This window comes from Carcharodon carcharias, chromosome 8 (assembly GCF_017639515.1).
Source record: "Carcharodon carcharias isolate sCarCar2 chromosome 8, sCarCar2.pri, whole genome shotgun sequence".
Lineage (NCBI taxonomy): Eukaryota > Metazoa > Chordata > Chondrichthyes > Lamniformes > Lamnidae > Carcharodon > Carcharodon carcharias.
This window is the reverse complement of record NC_054474.1, coordinates 34925174-34944325: the sequence shown is the minus strand read 5'-3', so window position 1 is coordinate 34944325 and position 19152 is coordinate 34925174. Positions and strand designations below refer to the sequence as shown.

Sequence of the window (19152 nt, the reverse complement as noted above, 5' to 3'; positions counted from 1 at the left end):
TATTGCAGGATCTGGATTAAATCAAATACAAGCCAAAAGCACATGTCCAAGATTTATACTTGAGCAGTGGATATAAAGTCCCAAATTAGTGATAAAATTGAGTGCCTGTGAAAATTATACATCTACAATTAGTACAAGGTTTTAAATATGACTGCAATTCTGATCAGGAACAATCCTAATATTAGGGCAAAATCCATTCAAACAATGATCTGGGTCCTTGTATGCAAATCACAGAAAGTTAACATGCATGTTAGCCTTTATTACAAAGTGATTGGAGTATGACAGTAAAGAAATCTTCCTACAATTGTATTGGGTCTTCGTGAGACCAAACCTGTGTACAGGTTTTGTCTCAACCCCTAAGGAAGAACATATTTGCCTTAGAGGGAGTACAGCGAATGTTCACTGGACTGATTCCTGGAATGAAGGGATAGTTCTATGAGAAGCAATTGTGTAGACTAGGCCTATGTTCCCTAGAATTTAGAAGAATGGAAGGTGATCTCAGTGAAAAATATAAAATTAAAGGGCTTGAGAACGATGTTCCCCTTGACAGTTTAGAAAAAGGGAATAAGCGAGTCAGTCATTTAGGACTGAGATGGGAAGACATTTCTTCACTGGGAGGGTGTTGAGTGTTTAGAATTCTCTATCACAGAGAGCTGAGTTTTTGAGTATATTCAAGTCAGAGACTGACAGATTTCTGGACACCATTGGAATCAAGGGATTATGGAGATCGTGCAGGAAGATGTAGCTGAGGTTGGATGTTATTGAATGGCAGAGCAGACTTGTAGGGCCAGATTGACTACGCCTACTCCCATTTTTTATGCACCGTGGAGTGTTTTCCTGTACTAGCCTACCTCACCCTCTGAGATGGGCTCAGAGATCAAATCCAAGGTGGTGGAACGAGAAGATGTTGGCAGTACCAACCATTTACCTTTGCTGCTGGTGGCAATGTCCATGAAGAAGTTTGACATTGTGAATGAGAATTTTGAAACAATTTCACAGGGGATGAAAAGCAATCCGAAGTCAATAATTCACTGATGTTTGGAGGCTCCAACCTAAGTTGTAACTGCATGTCCAAGGTAGAGGCAAGCATTTAGATAATTCTTGGTTTGTTTCCACTTTGTATCTTGGGTAAACTTTCATAAAATCCAGAAATTGCAGTTAAGATCCTCATACTAGAAAGGACTACAGTATTTAATTCAATATTTGTGTTCTGTAAAATGATTTTCCCAAAACTCAAGATCTATCCCATTGCCACAGCAAAAGCAGCTGCGTATTCTTTAAAATTCAAATCAGGATAATGTTTTATTTACCCAGCTGGTTATACCCTTAAAACACTCAAATAGATTTGTTAAATATGATTTTCCTTTCATAAAACCATTTTGACTCTATCTAATCATATTGTTGTTACGTCATTAACAGATTTAACATTTTTCAGACTAATGATGTCAGGCTAACTGGCCTTTAGTTCCCAGTTTGCTCTCTCCCTCCCTTCTTAAAGAGTGAGGTTGGATTTGCTACCTTTCAATCCACAGGGACCATTCTACAATCCAGGAAATTCTGAAAGGGCAAAATCAATGCTTCCACTCTCTCTCCAGCCACCTCTTTTAATATTCTCAAAGGAAGGCCATCAGCTCCAGGGAATAAGTTGGCTTTTTGTCCCATTAATTTCTCCAGCACTTTTTCTCTATTAACATTAACTGCTTTGAGTTCCTCATTTTCATTAGACCCTTGGTTATTCACTATTTCTGGTATGCTCTTTGTGTCTTCTATTGTGAGGACAAAGTAATTGCTTGCCATCTCTGGTATTTCCCTATACCATTATACTTTCTCAGAGCTCAACCAGCAAGGAAACCACGTTTATTTTTATTCATCTCTTTTTTTGTTTACATTTTTTTAAAAGATAGTAGGAACTTTTAAAAATATTTCATGCTAGTTTACTCATATTTAATTTCTCTCTATGAATTTATTAGTCATCTTTTGCTGTCATACAATCTGATGAATCAGCCCTGCCCAATGATAGGTGACACTGCATTACACGTTGCTCCTTATCTATCAGGGTATGACAAACAATGAAGATGTCGGTCTAAGGAAGAATTATTTTAACCAGTGTAATCATAAGAATTGTCACAATCTTAATTATTATAAAAAGAATATACTTTTGTGCATACCATGCCCCTTAATATTACCTTATCTCTATGCTTTAAACTTTTGATTAGAGTCAAACTAGATATTTTGTGTACAATTTATTCTTCTCAGTTAAGACCTGCTCTCTGAATGTTCAAAATAAAGAGTGGGCTTGTGGGCAGCAATCCCCATATTGCCACAGGACATTTTTTGTGATCTAACCAAAGAAAGTATTTTTTTAAAATCTGTTCCGAGACAGCTTAAAGAATAACACATAGACACATTGTTGATCAAGAGACACCAGCAAATGAACTATACTTCCTTTTCTTTTACTTAATCTTCCACAGGATGTGAGCATTGCTGGCTAGGCCAGGATTTATTGCCCATCCCTTATTGCCCAGAGGTGATGGTGGTTAGCCATCTTTTAGAACCACTGCAGTCCATGTGGTGTAGGTACGCCCACAGTGCTGTGAGGGAGGGAGATCCAGGATTTTGATGCAGCAACAGTGAAGTAACTGCGATACATTTCCAAGTCAGGCGTGTGGCTTGGAGGGGAGCTTCCAGGTGGTGATGTTCACAAACATCTGCTGCCCATGTTCTTCCAGGTGGTAGAAGTCGCAGGTTTGAAGGATGCTGTCAAAGGAGCCTTTATGATTTGTTGCAGTGCTGCATCTTGTATACAGCACACATTACTGCCACTCTTGGTCAGTGGTAAAGGGAGTGAATGTTGAATGTGGCGGGTGGGGTGCCAGTCAAGTTGGCTGCTTTGTGCTGGATGGTGTTGAGCCTCTTAACTGCAGTTGGAGCTGCCCTCATCCAGGCTTTGTAGATGGTGGACAAGCTTTGGGGAGTCAGGAGGTGAGTTACTTGCCACAAAATGCCAAGCTTCTGACCTGCTTTTGTAGCCACAGCACTTATATGGCTGATCCAGTCAGTTCTGGTCAATGATAATCCATGATGGTTGATAGTGGGGATTCAGTGATGGTAATGCCATTAAATATCATTGGGAGATGGTTGGATTATGTCATGTTGGAGATGTGGTACGAATATAACTTGTCACTTGTCAGCCCAAGCCTGAATCTTGTCCGGGTCTTGTGACATTCGGACATGGACTGCTTCAGTATTTGAGGAGTCACAAATGATGCTGAACATTAAGCAGTCATCAGCAAACATCCCCACTTCTGGCCTTATAATGGAGGGAAGATCATTGATGAAGATGTTTGGGCCGAGGGCACTACCCTGAAGAACTCCTGCAGTGACGTCCTGGGACTGAAACGATTGACCTCCAACAATCACAACTATGTTCTTTTGTGCTAGATATGACTCCAAAACTCTCCAGTGGAGAGTTTTCTCCAATTCCATTGACTTCAGTTTTACTCGGGCGCTTTGATGCCACACTCGGTCAAATGTTGCCTTAATGTCAAGCACAGTCACTCTCACCTCACCTCTTGAGTTGACCTTTTATGTCCACGTTTGGAGCAAGACTGTAATGAGGTCAGGAGCTGAGTGACCCTGATGGAACTCAAACTGATCATCAGTGAGCAGGTTGTTGCTGACTAAGTGTTGCTTGATAGTACTGTTGATAACCCCTATCATCACCTTGCTGATGATCAAGAGTAGACTGATGGGATGGTATTTGACTAGGTTGGATTTAAGCTGCCTTTTTTACACAGGACATACATAGGCAACTTTTCACATTGTAGCAGCTTCATCAGGTTGACACCTCATTTTTAGGTGTGCTGGGTTTGATACAATTGAGTGGTTTGCTAGGCCATTTTAGAGGGCATTTAAGAGTCAACTGCATTGCTGTGGGTCCAGAGTCACATGCAGGTTAGACCAGGAAATAACCGCAGATTTACTGCGTGGCATAAAATCCAATCCCATATTTAGGAGAATGCAAGAATTCAGTAGAACACACTTCCCTTTACATTCATTATATTCCCTGGAAAATCTGACAATCCAACTAAAACAATACTTTTTTTATTATCTGGTATTGCAGTCCATGGTTATACCAGTAAATCCAGAGACCATGAGTTCTTCTGACCAATACCAGGAAGAGATAGTTGGAATTTCTTGGGCACGTTATAAGAAAGCATGATTTAGAAAGTCTGTTGCTGGCAGGAAAGATCAATGGTGAAAGAAATCGAGGTAGACAAAGAACAATCTTTCTGAAGAACAATGCAAACTGGAAGAATGTACCACCAACGAAAGTAATCCATGCCACTAGAGCAAGATTAACATGGAGGTCCATGGTTGCCAATGCCCTGTTAGGACATGATACCCGAAAAGAGAGAGAGTGTACTATTGTGGTTCTCCAGGGTTAATGGAGATGTGCGATTGAATGGTAATCAAATTTCAATGCAGGGCCAAATATCAACACAGAAACTGTCACCAAGGCCCAACATTTTGACTGCCAAAACATTACATTTTGCTCTTGGATAATAGTAGGTAGCACTGGAATAATAATTCTCCTGGCTGCTGCCAAGTTAATTATATTAATTAGAGAAACCTGCTGCTGCACCCTTGGTAGTCATTGCGACCCTGGGATTTGAAACAGTGGGTGGATTTATCAGGCAGCTTCAGCCAGAAGTATTTAGAACTGTAAATTGATTTTACCCTCCTCTGTAATTGAAATCTATTGGTAAGTGATACGAATTATATGTTTTCATTTTTAAAAAATTAAAAAATAATTTTATGTATCACTTTGAAAGATGGAAGTTTGACTCTAATTGTCTTTCACCAAATATGCAGCGGAAGAAGTCCAAAAGGATGTGAAAGATTCAATCAATTTCCTCAATTAGGGAATACTAGAATTCTATGCAAATGGATAGACTTCAATTCTTTATGGAACTTCGCCCTTAGTGCCTTAGGCGCAATGTCAAATGGTTGGAATGGGCATATTAGAAATATGCAAACATAGCTAGTAACCACAGAATAGCCATCAAATTAATGTTATAGATTAGTGGGCTATTAGGTTAACTGGCATACAATGAGCTGAGTTATTGAACATATACATCAGAACTAATGAATTGCTCCTAGCATTTTGTACTCAAAGATGTGAATTTTTATCACAAACCAAAGTATGGTTTGACAGTGCAGTATATGCTGACTCTGCTATTCCTTGGTTATCATCTGCTGAGCATCAATCAATATTATTTCAGGAATTACACTACAATCACTAAACCTTCAGTGTGATGTCATCATGTATCAATTGCATGTTATGAATGCTGGACTTTATAAGAGGGTTGTGTTTTAAACAGTTTCCCTTAATTCAAGTTCAAATGATATAGTTTGGAGAGGGTGTATGACCTCTTATTAAATAGGTCTAGAGACAAGCCCCTGTGACTTGGTTGCCACTGGGTCAGGGGCTACTGAAAGTAAAATGCAACTTTTAACACCCAAACAGAAGCGGAGGCCATTGTTCTTTCTGCATACAGATTCCCAGAATCAGCCAGAAAAATTTGGGAAAGAATCCACACAGGTGCTGCTATGCCAAGCAGGGAAAAAGAACTGTTTTGATTTTAATCACCAAGTAGAATGGTGAGGATGGATTCCCTATTTGAAGCAATGAAGTTTGTGGGGATAAAGGGCCAAGGAGTTGCCAGTGGGTTCTTTGCTGCTGGAAGGCCATGAAAGTATGCTCAGAAGATTGAGTGAAGTGAGTTTTGTTTAAAAGGACACTGGAAAATCCTGCCTGGTGGAGCAGAGAGATGAGATCCAGTTAAAGCTGGGAGGCTTAAGGACTTTAAAAGCAAGACTAAATTTCTACTGAGAGCGAGGTGTTAAGTCTAAATGTGGCGTAGGGTTTTTGGATGTATTAAAAAGTTAAAAGGGAATACCTTTAATTAGTTTACTTAGTAGACAACTACTACACTAATGTTTAGCCATGTTAATTTTAGTTTGTTAGTTACAGTAAAAGCCTTAAAACATGAAACCTTGTTGTCCGATTCTTTGCATTGGTCACTAGAAAATTCATATCTCCTTTTAAAAGTTATTCGTTTCTACGGGCATCATAACACATAAAATACATTGGCAATTGTGGTTGGTAAAAATTCTCTCACATTCTCCTTTCTCCTCTCAATAGTTCCAGGAATCTGGAATGCACTGCCTGAAAGGATAGTGGAAGCAAATTTATTTGTAACATTCAAAATAAAATTAGATAAATACTTTTTTGTCATGAAAAAATTTTACAGGGCTATGGCAGAAAAGCAGACAAATAGGATAAACTGGACAGCTCTGCCAAAGAGCCAGCCTCCTTAGGTGCTGCATCAATCTATGTTTCAATTATTTTATGATAATCTCACTGACACATTCACTTTCCGAAACATCTATCAGGATATTATCCCTAATGGAGTTCCCTAATTTAATCCACAGGTATTTCCATCAATGGTATCAGCATAATTCCCAAACCAGATAAAAGCAAAAAACTTCGGATGCTGGAAATCTAAAACAAAAACAAAAACAATGTTTTGAGTCTGCATGACTATTCAACAGAACTGTTGTGTTGTGTTGAAGAGTCATGTGGACTCAAAACGTTAACTGTGCTCCTCTCCACAGATGCTGCCAGACCTGCTGAGTTTTTCCAAGGTATTTTTGTATTTTTTAAATTCCCAAACCAGTTTGGGACAGAAAGCTATCATCGGTGTTCTCATGCAATAACCTCGAACATCTGATTTTTGGGAAGCAATCCCAATATCACTGGAAAACAGTTTATGATGTTACTGAATAAAGGATTCTAAAAAAAAGTAAAAGGGAAACTGAAACAATAAAGAAAGGAACATCCTTATAGGGTTTGTGGATTTATATACTGCTTGGTATGGTACTAAACCATGCAGACTGGTCTCACACTTGTTCCCTGATCTCTGGTTTGATCTGAGTCTTTTATGGTTAATTTATTTCAGCCAGTAAGATATTGCTAACCATAGTTAGCAACAGGTTCACTGGATTAGGAGGAAGAGTCTAAGAGTCCTGCTATCCGACAAATTCTACCGTCATCTTGAGAACTGTATCTCAGCATGTGTCACAGTTTTCAAGAGAGGAGTGTAAGTTTTAAGAGAACCAAAAGGTTAAAACAGAAAACAAAGGTAGGAAATATTTCTAAACCTTGTGCACAACAAAAGAAATAAGAATAAGTACCCTATAAGTACTTTAAAACAAAAACAGAATTACCTGGAAAAACTCAGCAGGTCTGGCAGCATCGGCCTAGAAGAAAAGAGTTGACGTTTCGGGTCCTCATGACCCTTCAACAGAAGGTCATGAGGACTCGAAAGGTCAACTCTTTTCTTCTCCGCCGATGCTGCCAGACCTGCTGAGTTTTTCCAGGTAATTCTGTTTTTGTTTTGGATTTCCAGCATCCGCAGTTTTTTGTTTTTATATAAGTACTCTAGTTTGGGCAATATGCTCCTAGCAGAGCAGAGTTTGCCTTTCATTAACACAAGCTTCTAATCCAACCTTGTCAAAATGCTGGCATTACAATTGGTTGTTCTTCCCCAAAAACTCCAATCAGTTTAATCCATTGTGATATTTGAACTCGCCATTGATGTATCTGCCTGCACTTTTATTGTTGGATGTGGGAAAACTTATGTTTCTGATTGTCACAAATGCATATTCCTTTTCTTCTCATCTGCTCCTACCACTTCCAACTAAGGCCAGTTAAGAGGAGAAATTGGCCTGTATTGATTAACCCTTGCTAAGCATGGAAAGCTTCATCTGCACATCATTTATTTTTCCAATGTGTTATGCACATCTACAAGCAGAATAGAATATAATGCGAGTTCAGTAAAGAGATATAAAATGGTGTTTACCTTAAACCAGATCTGAAAAATAATCCCTCTTTATGTGGGAATGGGGCATAACCAAAGAATTGAGATAACGTACAAAATACTTGGACCACTTAAAGAGATTGAAGAACAAACTTTTTGTTTTCTTATGTTGGCATCTTTTGCCTTTTGATTTGGTACTAAACGTTATACATATTATGTAAATTTAAAGGTTGTGCCTAATTTAGTGACTCCACTTGCCATTCATTCCTATTTGCTGCCTTTAACTGAATATGCAGCAGCTTTAAGATGAATGAATCAATTAAGCTTCATTCAAAGGCCCAGAGATAGAATAAAAGAAAATCTTTTCCTCAAGCACCAACCATAAAATAAACCCCAGTACATGTCTTACAAACATATAAATAGAATCTTTCTTTCGGATGGCTGCCTTTCCAACTAAACCTACTTTGCTGCAATTCTGAGGCTTATCAACTTTGCGCAGCCAATACTCGATCACATTGAACTCTTCCGCCACATTGTACCAGCATTGCATTCAACATATAGCAATGGGTGCTAAAAGCCAGATGTCAGAGGCAGAATCCCAAATCTTGATTGTAGAATTTTAAAAATGCAGGGAAGGTAGCAGCTCCACTTGTAAGGCCAAAGTTTGTTGATTGTTAAACTTTAAAAGAAGAGTTGCAGATGTGTATTTTACAGATAAATACTCAAAATACAATACCATGTAGGTTTGGCTTGTAAATATGAAAACATCTCCAAGCAGCTCAAATTTAAACCTACAATGAAGCCAACCTCAAAAGCTTCTAAAGGAGCCAGCTGGGACTCTGCGAACATTATTGCTCCAGATTGTTGATGTATCATTAGTTAGACTTGCCCTTATACATTTAGGTTCTTGCATTTTTTGTGTGGCAATTTCCTGAATGTGTGAGTTGATAATGACGCAGCATGGGAAACAGGGCACCCAATACTCGAGGGAACAGGGCAACCAGCTGTGCTTTTCTTTAACTATCAGATTAATGGATTGTGAAATAAGCAGTGCAATGCTTGAGAATGGTGTGTAAATTAAAGTGGGAAATCAATGTCAAATCAGGGATAGAAAAAGAAATAAAAAAAGGGAAAGAAAGATTGGATTGAGTGACAGACAAGTGTCAACCATGGCTCAGTTGGTGGCACTCTTGTCTGAGTCAGAAGATTGTGAGTTCAAGTTCCAGTTCAAAACTTGGGCACAACAACCTAGGCTAACAATTCATGACAGTACTGAGGGAGTGCTACACTGCTGTCTTTTAGATGAGGTTTAAACCGAAGCACCATCAGTTCCCCTCAGGTTGACTTAAAAAGATCCCATAACATTATTTTGAAGAAGAGTTGGGCAGTTTTTTCCTGGTGTCCAGGGCAATATTCATCCTTCAATCAACGTTACAAAAACAGGTCTGATCACTATCACATTGCCATCTGTGGGAGTTGCTGTGCACATATTAACTGTTGCGTTTTCTAGATTACAACAGTGACTACTACACTTTAAAAGTACATCGATGGTTGCTTCGGTGCCGCTTCATGCACTCGGCTGGATCTGGAAAAATTTATTAATTTTGCTTTCAATTTCCACCCCTCCAAAATTTTCATGCGGTCCATCACTGACACTTCCCTTCCTTGACCTCTCAGTCTCAATTTCTGGTGATAGACTGTCCACCAATATTCATTACAAGCCTACCGACCCCCACAGCTACCTCGACTACAGCTCCTCACACCCCGCTTCCTGTAAGGACTCCATCCCATTCTCTCAGTTCCTTCGCCTCAGTTGCATCTGTTCTGATGACGTCACTTTCAAAAACAGTTCCTCTGACATGTCTTCCTTCTTCCTTAACTGAGGTTTCCCACCCACTGTGGTTGACAGGGCCCGTAACCGTGTCTGGCCCATCTCCCATGCATCCACCCTCACACCTTCTTCTCCCTCCCAGAAACATGATAGGGTCCCCCTTGCCTTCACTTATCACCCCACTAGCCTCCGCATTCAAAGAATCATCCTCCGCCATTTCTGCCAACTCCAGCATGATGCCACCACCAAACACATCTTCCCTTCACCCCCTGGCAGCATTTCATAGGGATCATTCCCTCCGGGACACCCTGGTCCACTCCTCCATCAGCCCCTACACCTCAACCCCTTCCCACGACACCTTCCCATGCAACCGCAGAAGGTGCAACACCTGCTCCTTTACTTCCCCCCTCCTCACTGTCCAAGGGCCCAAACACTCCATTCAAGTGAAGCAGCATTTCACTTGCACTTCCCTCAATTTATTCTACTGCATTTGCGGCTCCCAATGCGGTTTCCTCTACATTGGAGAAACCAAACGCAGACTGGGTGATGGCTTGTGGAACACCTTCGGTCTGTACGCAAGCATGACCTAGACCTCCCTGATGCTTGCCATTTCAGCACACCACCCTGCTCTCATGCCCACATGTCCGTCCTTGGCCTGCTGTAATGTTCCAGTGAAGCTCAATGCAAACTGGAGGAATAGCACCTCATCTTCCGACTAGGTACTTGACAGCCTTCTGGACTGAATATTGAGTTCAACAACTTTAGATCATGAACTCTCTCCTACATCCCCACCCCCTTTCCAATCCCCCTTTTTCCAATAGTTTATATATATTTTTCTTTTCCTACCTGTTTCCATTATTTTTAAATGTATTTCCATCCATTGTTTTACCTCTATCTTTCAGCCTATTTCGATCCCCCCAAACCCACCCCCACTAGGGCTATCTGTCCCTTGCTCGTCCTGCTTTCTACCCTTAATATCACCATTAGCACATTTCTTAGCTAATATCACCACTGTCAACACCTCTTTGTCCTTTTGTCTATGACATCATTTGGCAATCTCCACCCATCACTGGCCCTCTATCCAGCTCTACCTGTCCCACCACCCACCCCCCCACCCCCACTTAAACCAGTTTATATTTCACCTCTTTTCTATTTTTCCTTAGTTCTAATGAAGAGTCATTCAGAGTCGAAATGTTAACTGTGTTCCTCTCCGCAGATGCTGTCAGACCTGCTGAGTTTTTCTAGGTATTATTGTTTTTGTTCTTTAAAAGTACTTCATTGGTTGTAAAGTGCTTTTGGATGTTCAGTAATTGTGAAATGTGCTTTAGAAATTCAAGTCTCTTTCTTTTTAAAAGAGGCAGAAAGGAAGAGCAAAAAGTAAATCTAAAAATATAAAATGTAACATTTTTTAAAATTTTAATTACGTTACCCAAAGGAATGAGACTCCACTGTTGTAACAGTTAATTTTCAGTGCCTGGGAGGTTGATTGGCAATAATTAACACACTAAAAGTGTAATTAGATTGAAATAAGACTTAACTTTCTTTGGTGAGTTTAGTCCATATCTACAAGATAAACACAGCAACTTCACCCAATTCAATGAATTTCAATGGTGATGCAGATAGAGGCACAATGCCATTTTCATGAAGCTAACAGTGCAGCTCAGCCATCAACTTTTTATATTAGCATTTTACAGTGCATATGTGCTCTTTGCTTGAGCCTGTTTACCATTTTGCATAAATAGCTATATCATGGCAGTGAAGTCCTGAAATGACTCTGGACAGAAGCTGTGCAAAACTCCATAATGGACCATTGCATGTTTTTGACACCACAAAGCTTAATCGGAATATTCTGTTTAAACATTGTTAAAATGTTTACGGACCCAGACCCGATGTTGATTTAAATGTCTCAAGAGTCTCAAAATTAATGCAAATGGTTAGGTTTTGTATACCTCCTATTTTACTCTTCTCCAAATGGGGATTTGAACTGAAATGCCAAGAATGAAGGCTGGCTGGCTCATAATAAAGAGTAATCTATGGATGACTTTTGCTGCAATTTTCTTTCATTCTCTTTCTCCCTGCAGTGAATGTGAATTGTTCACTGAACACTCAGTGGACAGAATTTAATCCAAGCAGCAGTGGTCTAGCCCACTGCCTGGAGATCCAGCGACAGTCCCACATCATCTTCTATGGGGGAGGCCACCATATTAAATGCCAATTGCATTTAATTGTCCAGCAGGAGTGCTTCTCCAGGGTCAAGGACCCAGGCATGGAGGGGGGTGGGGTGCGGAGGGTGCAGGGGGTGAAAATCCCTCCCCAGAGAGCTGCTACCAATCAGCGGGCCAGATTCACTCCATTGCAGCCAGTGAAACCAGGAGTGCACGCAGCTGCCAGGATTGCACCCATTAGAGACCCTGGATCAGCGAAGGACCAGGGCCACTGCTGAGAGTGAGTGAGATGGGGGTCGAGGGAAGGGGAGTTGGAAGAAAGGGCAGGGAGTGGTTTTCTGTGGGCTTGCACCCCCCGCCACCACACCCAACATCCTCTAGCCCAATTAAATTCCACCACCCCCCCCCCCACCCACTCCCACCAGTCCAAATTTGCCTCGGGGGGAGAGCATTAAATTGTATCCAGAGTTTTCCTAATTGCATAGTTCAGACAGGATAAGCTAACATCTGAAGAATCTAAACCGTGGTGCAACTCTTGTGATGCAACCTGTAACTGAGTGGAAATTTAGATGTTTGCAACTTTGTTTTGAAAATCAGTTTTACCACGCTCCTCTCTAGAAGACATTGATTGCTTGCAAGGGAACAGTCTCATCAGCATTTGTTACTTTCTACTCCCTCAAATGAAAGTCTTATAAATGCCAAGTAGCCAATTGACCAATAAGATGTCACACAAAAATCTGATTCTGTTCTCATGTAACATTGATACATAAATGCAGTATAAAAATAGGGAAATCTTGCTAAAACTATACAAGGCACTAGTCAGAACAGTTTTGGTCCCCTTATCTAAGGAAAGTTTTACTGGCATTAGAGGCAGTCCAGAGAAGGTTCACTAGGTTGATTCCAGGTATGGAGGGATTTTCTTATGAGGAGAGGTTGAGTAGTTTGGGCCTGTACTCACGGGAGTTTAGAAGAATGAAAGGCGATCTTTTTGAAACATATAAGATTCTTAGGGGGCTTGACAGGATAGATGCTGAGAGGATTTTTCCCCTTGTGGAAGAGTCTAGGACCAGAGGACATAATCTCAGGGTAAGGGGTCACCCATTTAAGACAGAGAAGAGGAGGAATTTCTTCTCTCAGAAGGTAGTGAATCAGTGGAATTCTTTACCGCAGAGGGCTGCAGAGGCTGGATTGTTAAGTATATTCAAGGCTGAGATAAATAGATTTTTAATCAGTAAGGTTATGGCGGAGCAGACTCGATGGGCCAAATGGCCTACTTCTGCTCCTGTGTCTTATGGTCTTATGATCTTAAACAGGTATTATTGGATAACTATAAAGTACAGAAACCCAAACAATTTTCCTCTTCCTAATCCAAGGGCATGGAGTTACTTATAACACCCGTATTGCTGCCTGGACTCATTAGTTCACTCAGCACAGACGAAATACATTATGATTTTAATCTAAATTTTTTTTTTTCACAGGGCTTAAACTATAAAACATGCCCAGGATGGAAGAACAATGTGAGGAATTTGGCCCAACCAAAATTTATGCAAATACGGCTCCTTTACTTACTAGTGGGCTGCTGAATGCCACTCCCTGGGAGAAGTTACCACAATCCATCACAGACTTCTTACTGTTTTTGAAACCAGTGAACGGTTGCTGGGAACAGATGCTTTGCGATCGCTGCACAGACCTTATGCTCTTTTGTCTTCGGTGGGACATGCTACTCTGGAAGTTGGGGCTTACATTCTGCAAAAGTGGTTCATCTTCATCATATGAGACCAGCTCTCTCAGTGTAGATAATCGCTTTGCTAAATTAAAATACAGCAGGAAAATAATTTTTAAAAATCACGATAGTTAAACTGTAGTATATTCACTTTGATTAAACACTACAGGTTGTAGAATGAATGGAGTAGCAAATTAACACATTGAGACATGTATCTATCTAGGTGGATGGGATAAAAGCCTTCTCTCTTTCCAATTAGCTATACTGCCTTAAGTGACCCAAGTTCAGTTCACTCTTAACCCTGTTCCTAATGGCTTAGGTGAATAAGCACAGATCTATCACAATGTGACAAACATTAATACTGGGAAGGTAATGCGCCTCTTGGACATACCACAATGTTGACTGAAGCATGATCTCAAATATGCCACACTACTGAAGTGACAGATATGTCAATTCATCAGAATTTGAATGAGGGGGGGAAAAGGACTAGCAAATTTATCTCCAAATTATTCCTGACAATGTACTACCATTAAGGACCTATATACATTATGGCACTGCCATTAAAAATTAATTTAACTTTTCACATTGTATCAGCAAATATGTGCACAAACAAATCATGTGCAATTGATTCTATCTTGAACTATTTTAATTTCCAGGGAACAGAGATTAAATTTTTAAAAAGTACTTTAGATCCCTGTTCTAGTTTATCAATTATGTTGATGAGCATATGGCTGTAATCCTTACTATTATCATCATGTCGGAACTCTGTGCCCATGATGGCACAGCGACGAAAAACCATTTTGTTTTCAGTGAGGGTTCCTGTCTTATCAGAGAAGATATACTGGATCTGACCAAGGTCCTCGGTGATATTCAGAGCTCGGCACTGCAGACGGGTGTTGGTACTTTCATCATACAGTTCGGCATCGTTGTGTATGAAGAATATCTGACCCAACTTTACAAACTCAATGGAAACATATAAAGAAATAGGGATGAAGATCTGCCAACAGAAGCAAAGATAACAAATCAAAATTTTCACATAGTTTGACATAAATTTGACTAAATATTCCCATGTGAATAATCCTATTTATGAAAGTAATGCATTTGTGCATTTTTAGGTTACTTTCTACCATTTGTACCCATTGGATCTCCTGAATTCACAGCTAAGGTAACAATCTTGTACCCTGTGTCTAATCCACATTTAATATGTAATATTGTTCTGAAATTGTCTAGGGCCTCACAAGCTTCTGGTCCTAGGTGGAGAAGAAAGGCATGCCGCTGAGATGATTACTTCACCTTCCTTATTCTCTGCTCCATGTTTTCCACAGAGGCATGCAACTGACAGTTATAGTGGTTTTAATTACTCGCTGCATAATATATTGTAAATCATTTGTTCATAATATATTCATAACGAATACATTTGTATTGCAACAGTAACTAGCTGGTCTTACAGGCAACACAGGATGTCTTCAGAATTTGAATTCAGGCTCTTATTTTCATAAGTGCCATTCAGTAGAGCAAAGTGCAAGTTGAACAAGAGAGCTGTTGGTTATTATGCTAACTAGTTACATCTACCATTGTCAGGCTGCCTAGCGGGGCTGAGATTAGCACTTTCAAACAACTTTCCTAATTAAAACCGAAGTGTTAGCGAGCAGAGAAAGTGATAACTTAAGTGTACAATATATTTTATGTAACCAGGGGCCTAAATCTGCAATGCTTTTATGGGCAGAATCTTTGGCTGGGCGAGCGGGGGCGGGGCCCACTGGCTGAGGCATGAAATGACAGGCGTGTGTCCCGACATCACCATTCGTCATTTAGATTTTTAGTTCGGTGGGCGTGTGCATGCCCGCTGAACTGTCAAAGTCCTATTAAGGCCATTTAAAAAGCCAGTAAAGCAATTAGCTGAGCTATCCATCCAACCTTAAGGTTGGCGGGCAGGCAAAGAGCCCAGCCAGCCTTTGAATTTTTCATGGAACCTCATCCACAGGTTTCATGAACATTTTTAAAGTGTTTGAAAATTTTAGATAAAATTAATGGACATGTCCCAGCGCATATGACAGTTTTATATGAGGGGACACGTCCTTAAAAATTTTTTTAACCTTTAATCAATGTATAATAAGTGAAAGTATTCTCCCTGAGGCACCCCGCCCACACAGGGAGTGCTCAGCGCTTCCGGGCACGCATCACACTGGCGGGGCCTTAATTGGTCTGCCCACATAAAATGCCCGGCACCCAGCTTATCGGGGGCGCCAACTGGCTGCACACCAGTCCGCACACAACCCCATTTAGACAGGGAGAAAATTCTCCCTTAGGTGTCTAAGTCAAGGGTCCACAAGTCATACAATATATAGTGTGCCCATAAACAACTATTTATTGATGTGTCCCCAACAATTTAACCCTCATTTTCTATTAACTACTAGCTTATATCATAGCTTGAATTCATCTTTATATTGCAGCTACACTTTTCAATCAGTTAGCTAATACAATCAAAAACATAACAAAATATGTAGATACTTTGAATCTTAAAGCGATTGCAGCTTGTTTAAGCATACTTGGAATTCAAATGTACCTGAACAGCATGTCAAGGATGTAAACAGATTCATGCAAAATACCATCCAGCGATTGATCTTATTTACCTGCAATAGTATCACCATTGTCAGAAACATGTAGAATCCAGACACAGCGGCTGAAATGAAGTTGCCATTGTTGTCTGGGAATTCAAATGGAGTCCATGAAGAGAAGGTTCCAACCCAAATACTGTGGCCTGGGGTAAAATATAAAAATATTCTGTTACAGAAAACAAATCTCTAAATAAAGTTGACAGGTTAGAGAATTTTTTTTTCCACAAAAGGAAAAAAATTCTCAAGGACAGTGGATAGCTGGAACATACGCTTTGGCATGACCGTTTTGAAAAATGAAAATAAAGAAGTTACAACAAATGCTGTCAACATTATCTATTTTACACTAAATGTCCCCTGTTGCTACATCATACGAGTACCCACAATGTGCCTTTGCAGCGACAGTGTGATTTTTTTTTCCACCTTTCCACTTCAAATCAAATTTCTTGAGTGTCAGGATAAGTATAGTGAATCAAAAACAGAATTACCTGGGAAAACTCAGCAGGTCTGGCAGCATCGGCGGAGAAGAAAAGAGTTGATGTTTCGAGTCCTCATGACCCTTCAACAGAACATGGTGGGCATTCACCCTCATATCAGATCCCTGTGTCAGGGTAAACACACTAAATCTTCCTGACACTGAAAGCAGTGTGTCAGGCTAAATTTTCTTTATTTTCTGAGCATTTGAATCAAATGATGCCCAACTCACCCAGCTCAACAAGTTTTTTGAGTCACCATGTATAAACTGACAAACTTTATTCATTGCAATAGGCTTTTCCTCCAACTAACCCATCTAGCCAATCCTTCATGCACTACCTGGCCTGCATGTGGTAGAGTCTTCGTTTGCGCTTTGGACATCAGCCAACTCAGAACCCATTGAACTGGAGTGGAAGCAAGCCATCCTCGATCCTGAGAGACTGCCTAAGCAGGCGGCTTTACATTCTGCCTCCATAAATTAACACAGTTCTATTGAGTTGAAAGGGTATGGAATCTACCTCAGTGGAAACTATAAGACCGTAAGACATAGGAGCAGAAGTAAGCCATTCAGCCCATCAAGTCTGCTCTGCCATTCAATGAGAGGCTGATCCGATAATCCACAACTTCACTTTCCTGCTTTTACCCCATAACCCTTGATTCCCTTACTGATTAAGAATCTGTCTATCTCAGCCTTGAATATACTTAACAACCCAAACTCTACAGCCCTCTGTGGTAAAGAATTCCACAGATCGACTACTCTAGGAGGAGAAATTCCTCCTCATCTCTGTTTTAAATGGGTGCCCCCTTACTCTGAGATTATGCCTTCTGGTCCTAGAGTCTCACACAAGGGGAAACAATCTCTCAGCATCTCCCTTGTCAAGCCCCCTTAGAATCTTATATTTTTCAATAAGGTCACCTCTCATTCTTCTAAACTCCAATGAGTACAGGCCTAACCTACTCAACCTCTCCTCATAAGAATATCCCTCCATCCACAGGATCAACCTAGTGAATCTTCTCTGGGCTGCCTCCAATATATCTTCCCTTTGATAAGGGGACCAAAATTGTTCACAGTATACTAGATGTGATCTAACTTGTATAGTTTTAGCAAGACTTTCCTATTTTTATACTCTATTCCCTTTGAAGTAAAGGCCAACATTCTATTTGCCTTCCCTATTACTTGTTGAACTTGTATGTTAGCTTTTTGGGATTCATGCTCAAGGACTCCCAAATCCCTCTGTGCTGCAGCTTTCTACAGTCTTTCTCCATTTAAATAATATTTAGATCCTCTATTCTTCATGCCAAAGTGCATAGTCTCACATTTTCCCACATTATATTCCATCTGCCAAGTTTTTGCCCACTCACTTAACGTGTCTATATCCCTCTGTAGACTCTGTGTGTCATCCTCACCACTTATTTTCCCACCTATTTTTGTCATGCGCAAACTTGGCAATAGTACATTCACTTCCCTAATCTAAGTCATTAATATGTATTGTAAATAATTGAGGCCCCAAACAGACCTGTTAATTTCTATAGATTTTGCAATCTGTCTCACTGGCTTTTCTCATTAAAATTAGTTATTGTCAATGGATCTTGGAAATTGTGTGAAAGACAATAACAGTAATGAAATAATGTAAACAGTAAAAGATGCAGACAAATGAAAATGCCTTGCCATGCTAAAACAAGAATAATATAGAAAATACATTTTTTCAAACTTTAATTTTAATTCAGGATTCTAATTACAACCATAATGAGAAACCACCTATATTGGAAATATATACATGAGTTATGCATAGTCATGAGAGTTTTTGTTGTAACCAATTCAACAGCAATAACTTTAATTTGTACAGTGCCTTTGCTAGAATAAAACATCCAAGGCATTTTCAGATGGGCATCATAAAACAAAATGGCATACTGTTAGATGTTATGTGCTGAGCAAGCCAAATCACACAGGGAAACTTGTCTTACTGATCATAACTTTTCTTTATTCTGAAATTGAGGGGAAAACTACTAATCCCAGAAGCATAGAATTCCAGTAACACTTTTAAGATTTAAAATAAGAAGATTTGTTAACAAGAAAAAAAAATTAAGTACATAAGATTAAAATTACACAGTTAAACAGTCTTACAAAACATTCCCCCCCAAAAAATACACACATGATCAAAACACACAAGTAAACTACCTGGCAACGGTTCCCTTACTGATTTTAACTGCACAAATCCAGTAGTATTACCAAGGCAAAAACTGCTGTTACTTTAATAAAGTATAAAACATGACTTCTCGCTCTTTTCCACTCTGCTATGGAACCGAAGGAAGGTCAGAAACAGACTGCTTTCTGAAAAAAAAGACTTTTCGGGCTTGAACCTGGTTGGCTGCTTTGAATTCACAACATTTCTTAGCACAGATCTGGTTTCAGGACCCCCAAACAACCAACACAACTGAACTAAACATATTTCCTTAA

The 19152-nt window shown here is 39.9% G+C and overlaps 1 protein-coding gene across 4 annotated transcripts in view; it reads right to left on the bottom strand.

The window, feature by feature from the left end:
• Positions 1-19152, bottom strand: part of atp10b (ATPase phospholipid transporting 10B) — a 364284-nt gene that overhangs the window by 70656 nt on the left and 274476 nt on the right. For all 4 annotated transcript variants that reach the window (XR_005943877.1, XM_041194601.1, XM_041194600.1 and 1 more), the window contains 3 exons: positions 16239-16366; positions 14350-14602; positions 13452-13690 (listed from right to left, as the gene is read on the bottom strand). Coding sequence is in view for 3 of the 4 variants with exons in the window: in XM_041194601.1 (XP_041050535.1) it covers positions 13452-13690; positions 14350-14602; positions 16239-16366 (620 nt within the window). In the remaining variant the exon portion in view is untranslated. The remainder of the gene's footprint in view (positions 1-13451; positions 13691-14349; positions 14603-16238; positions 16367-19152) is intronic.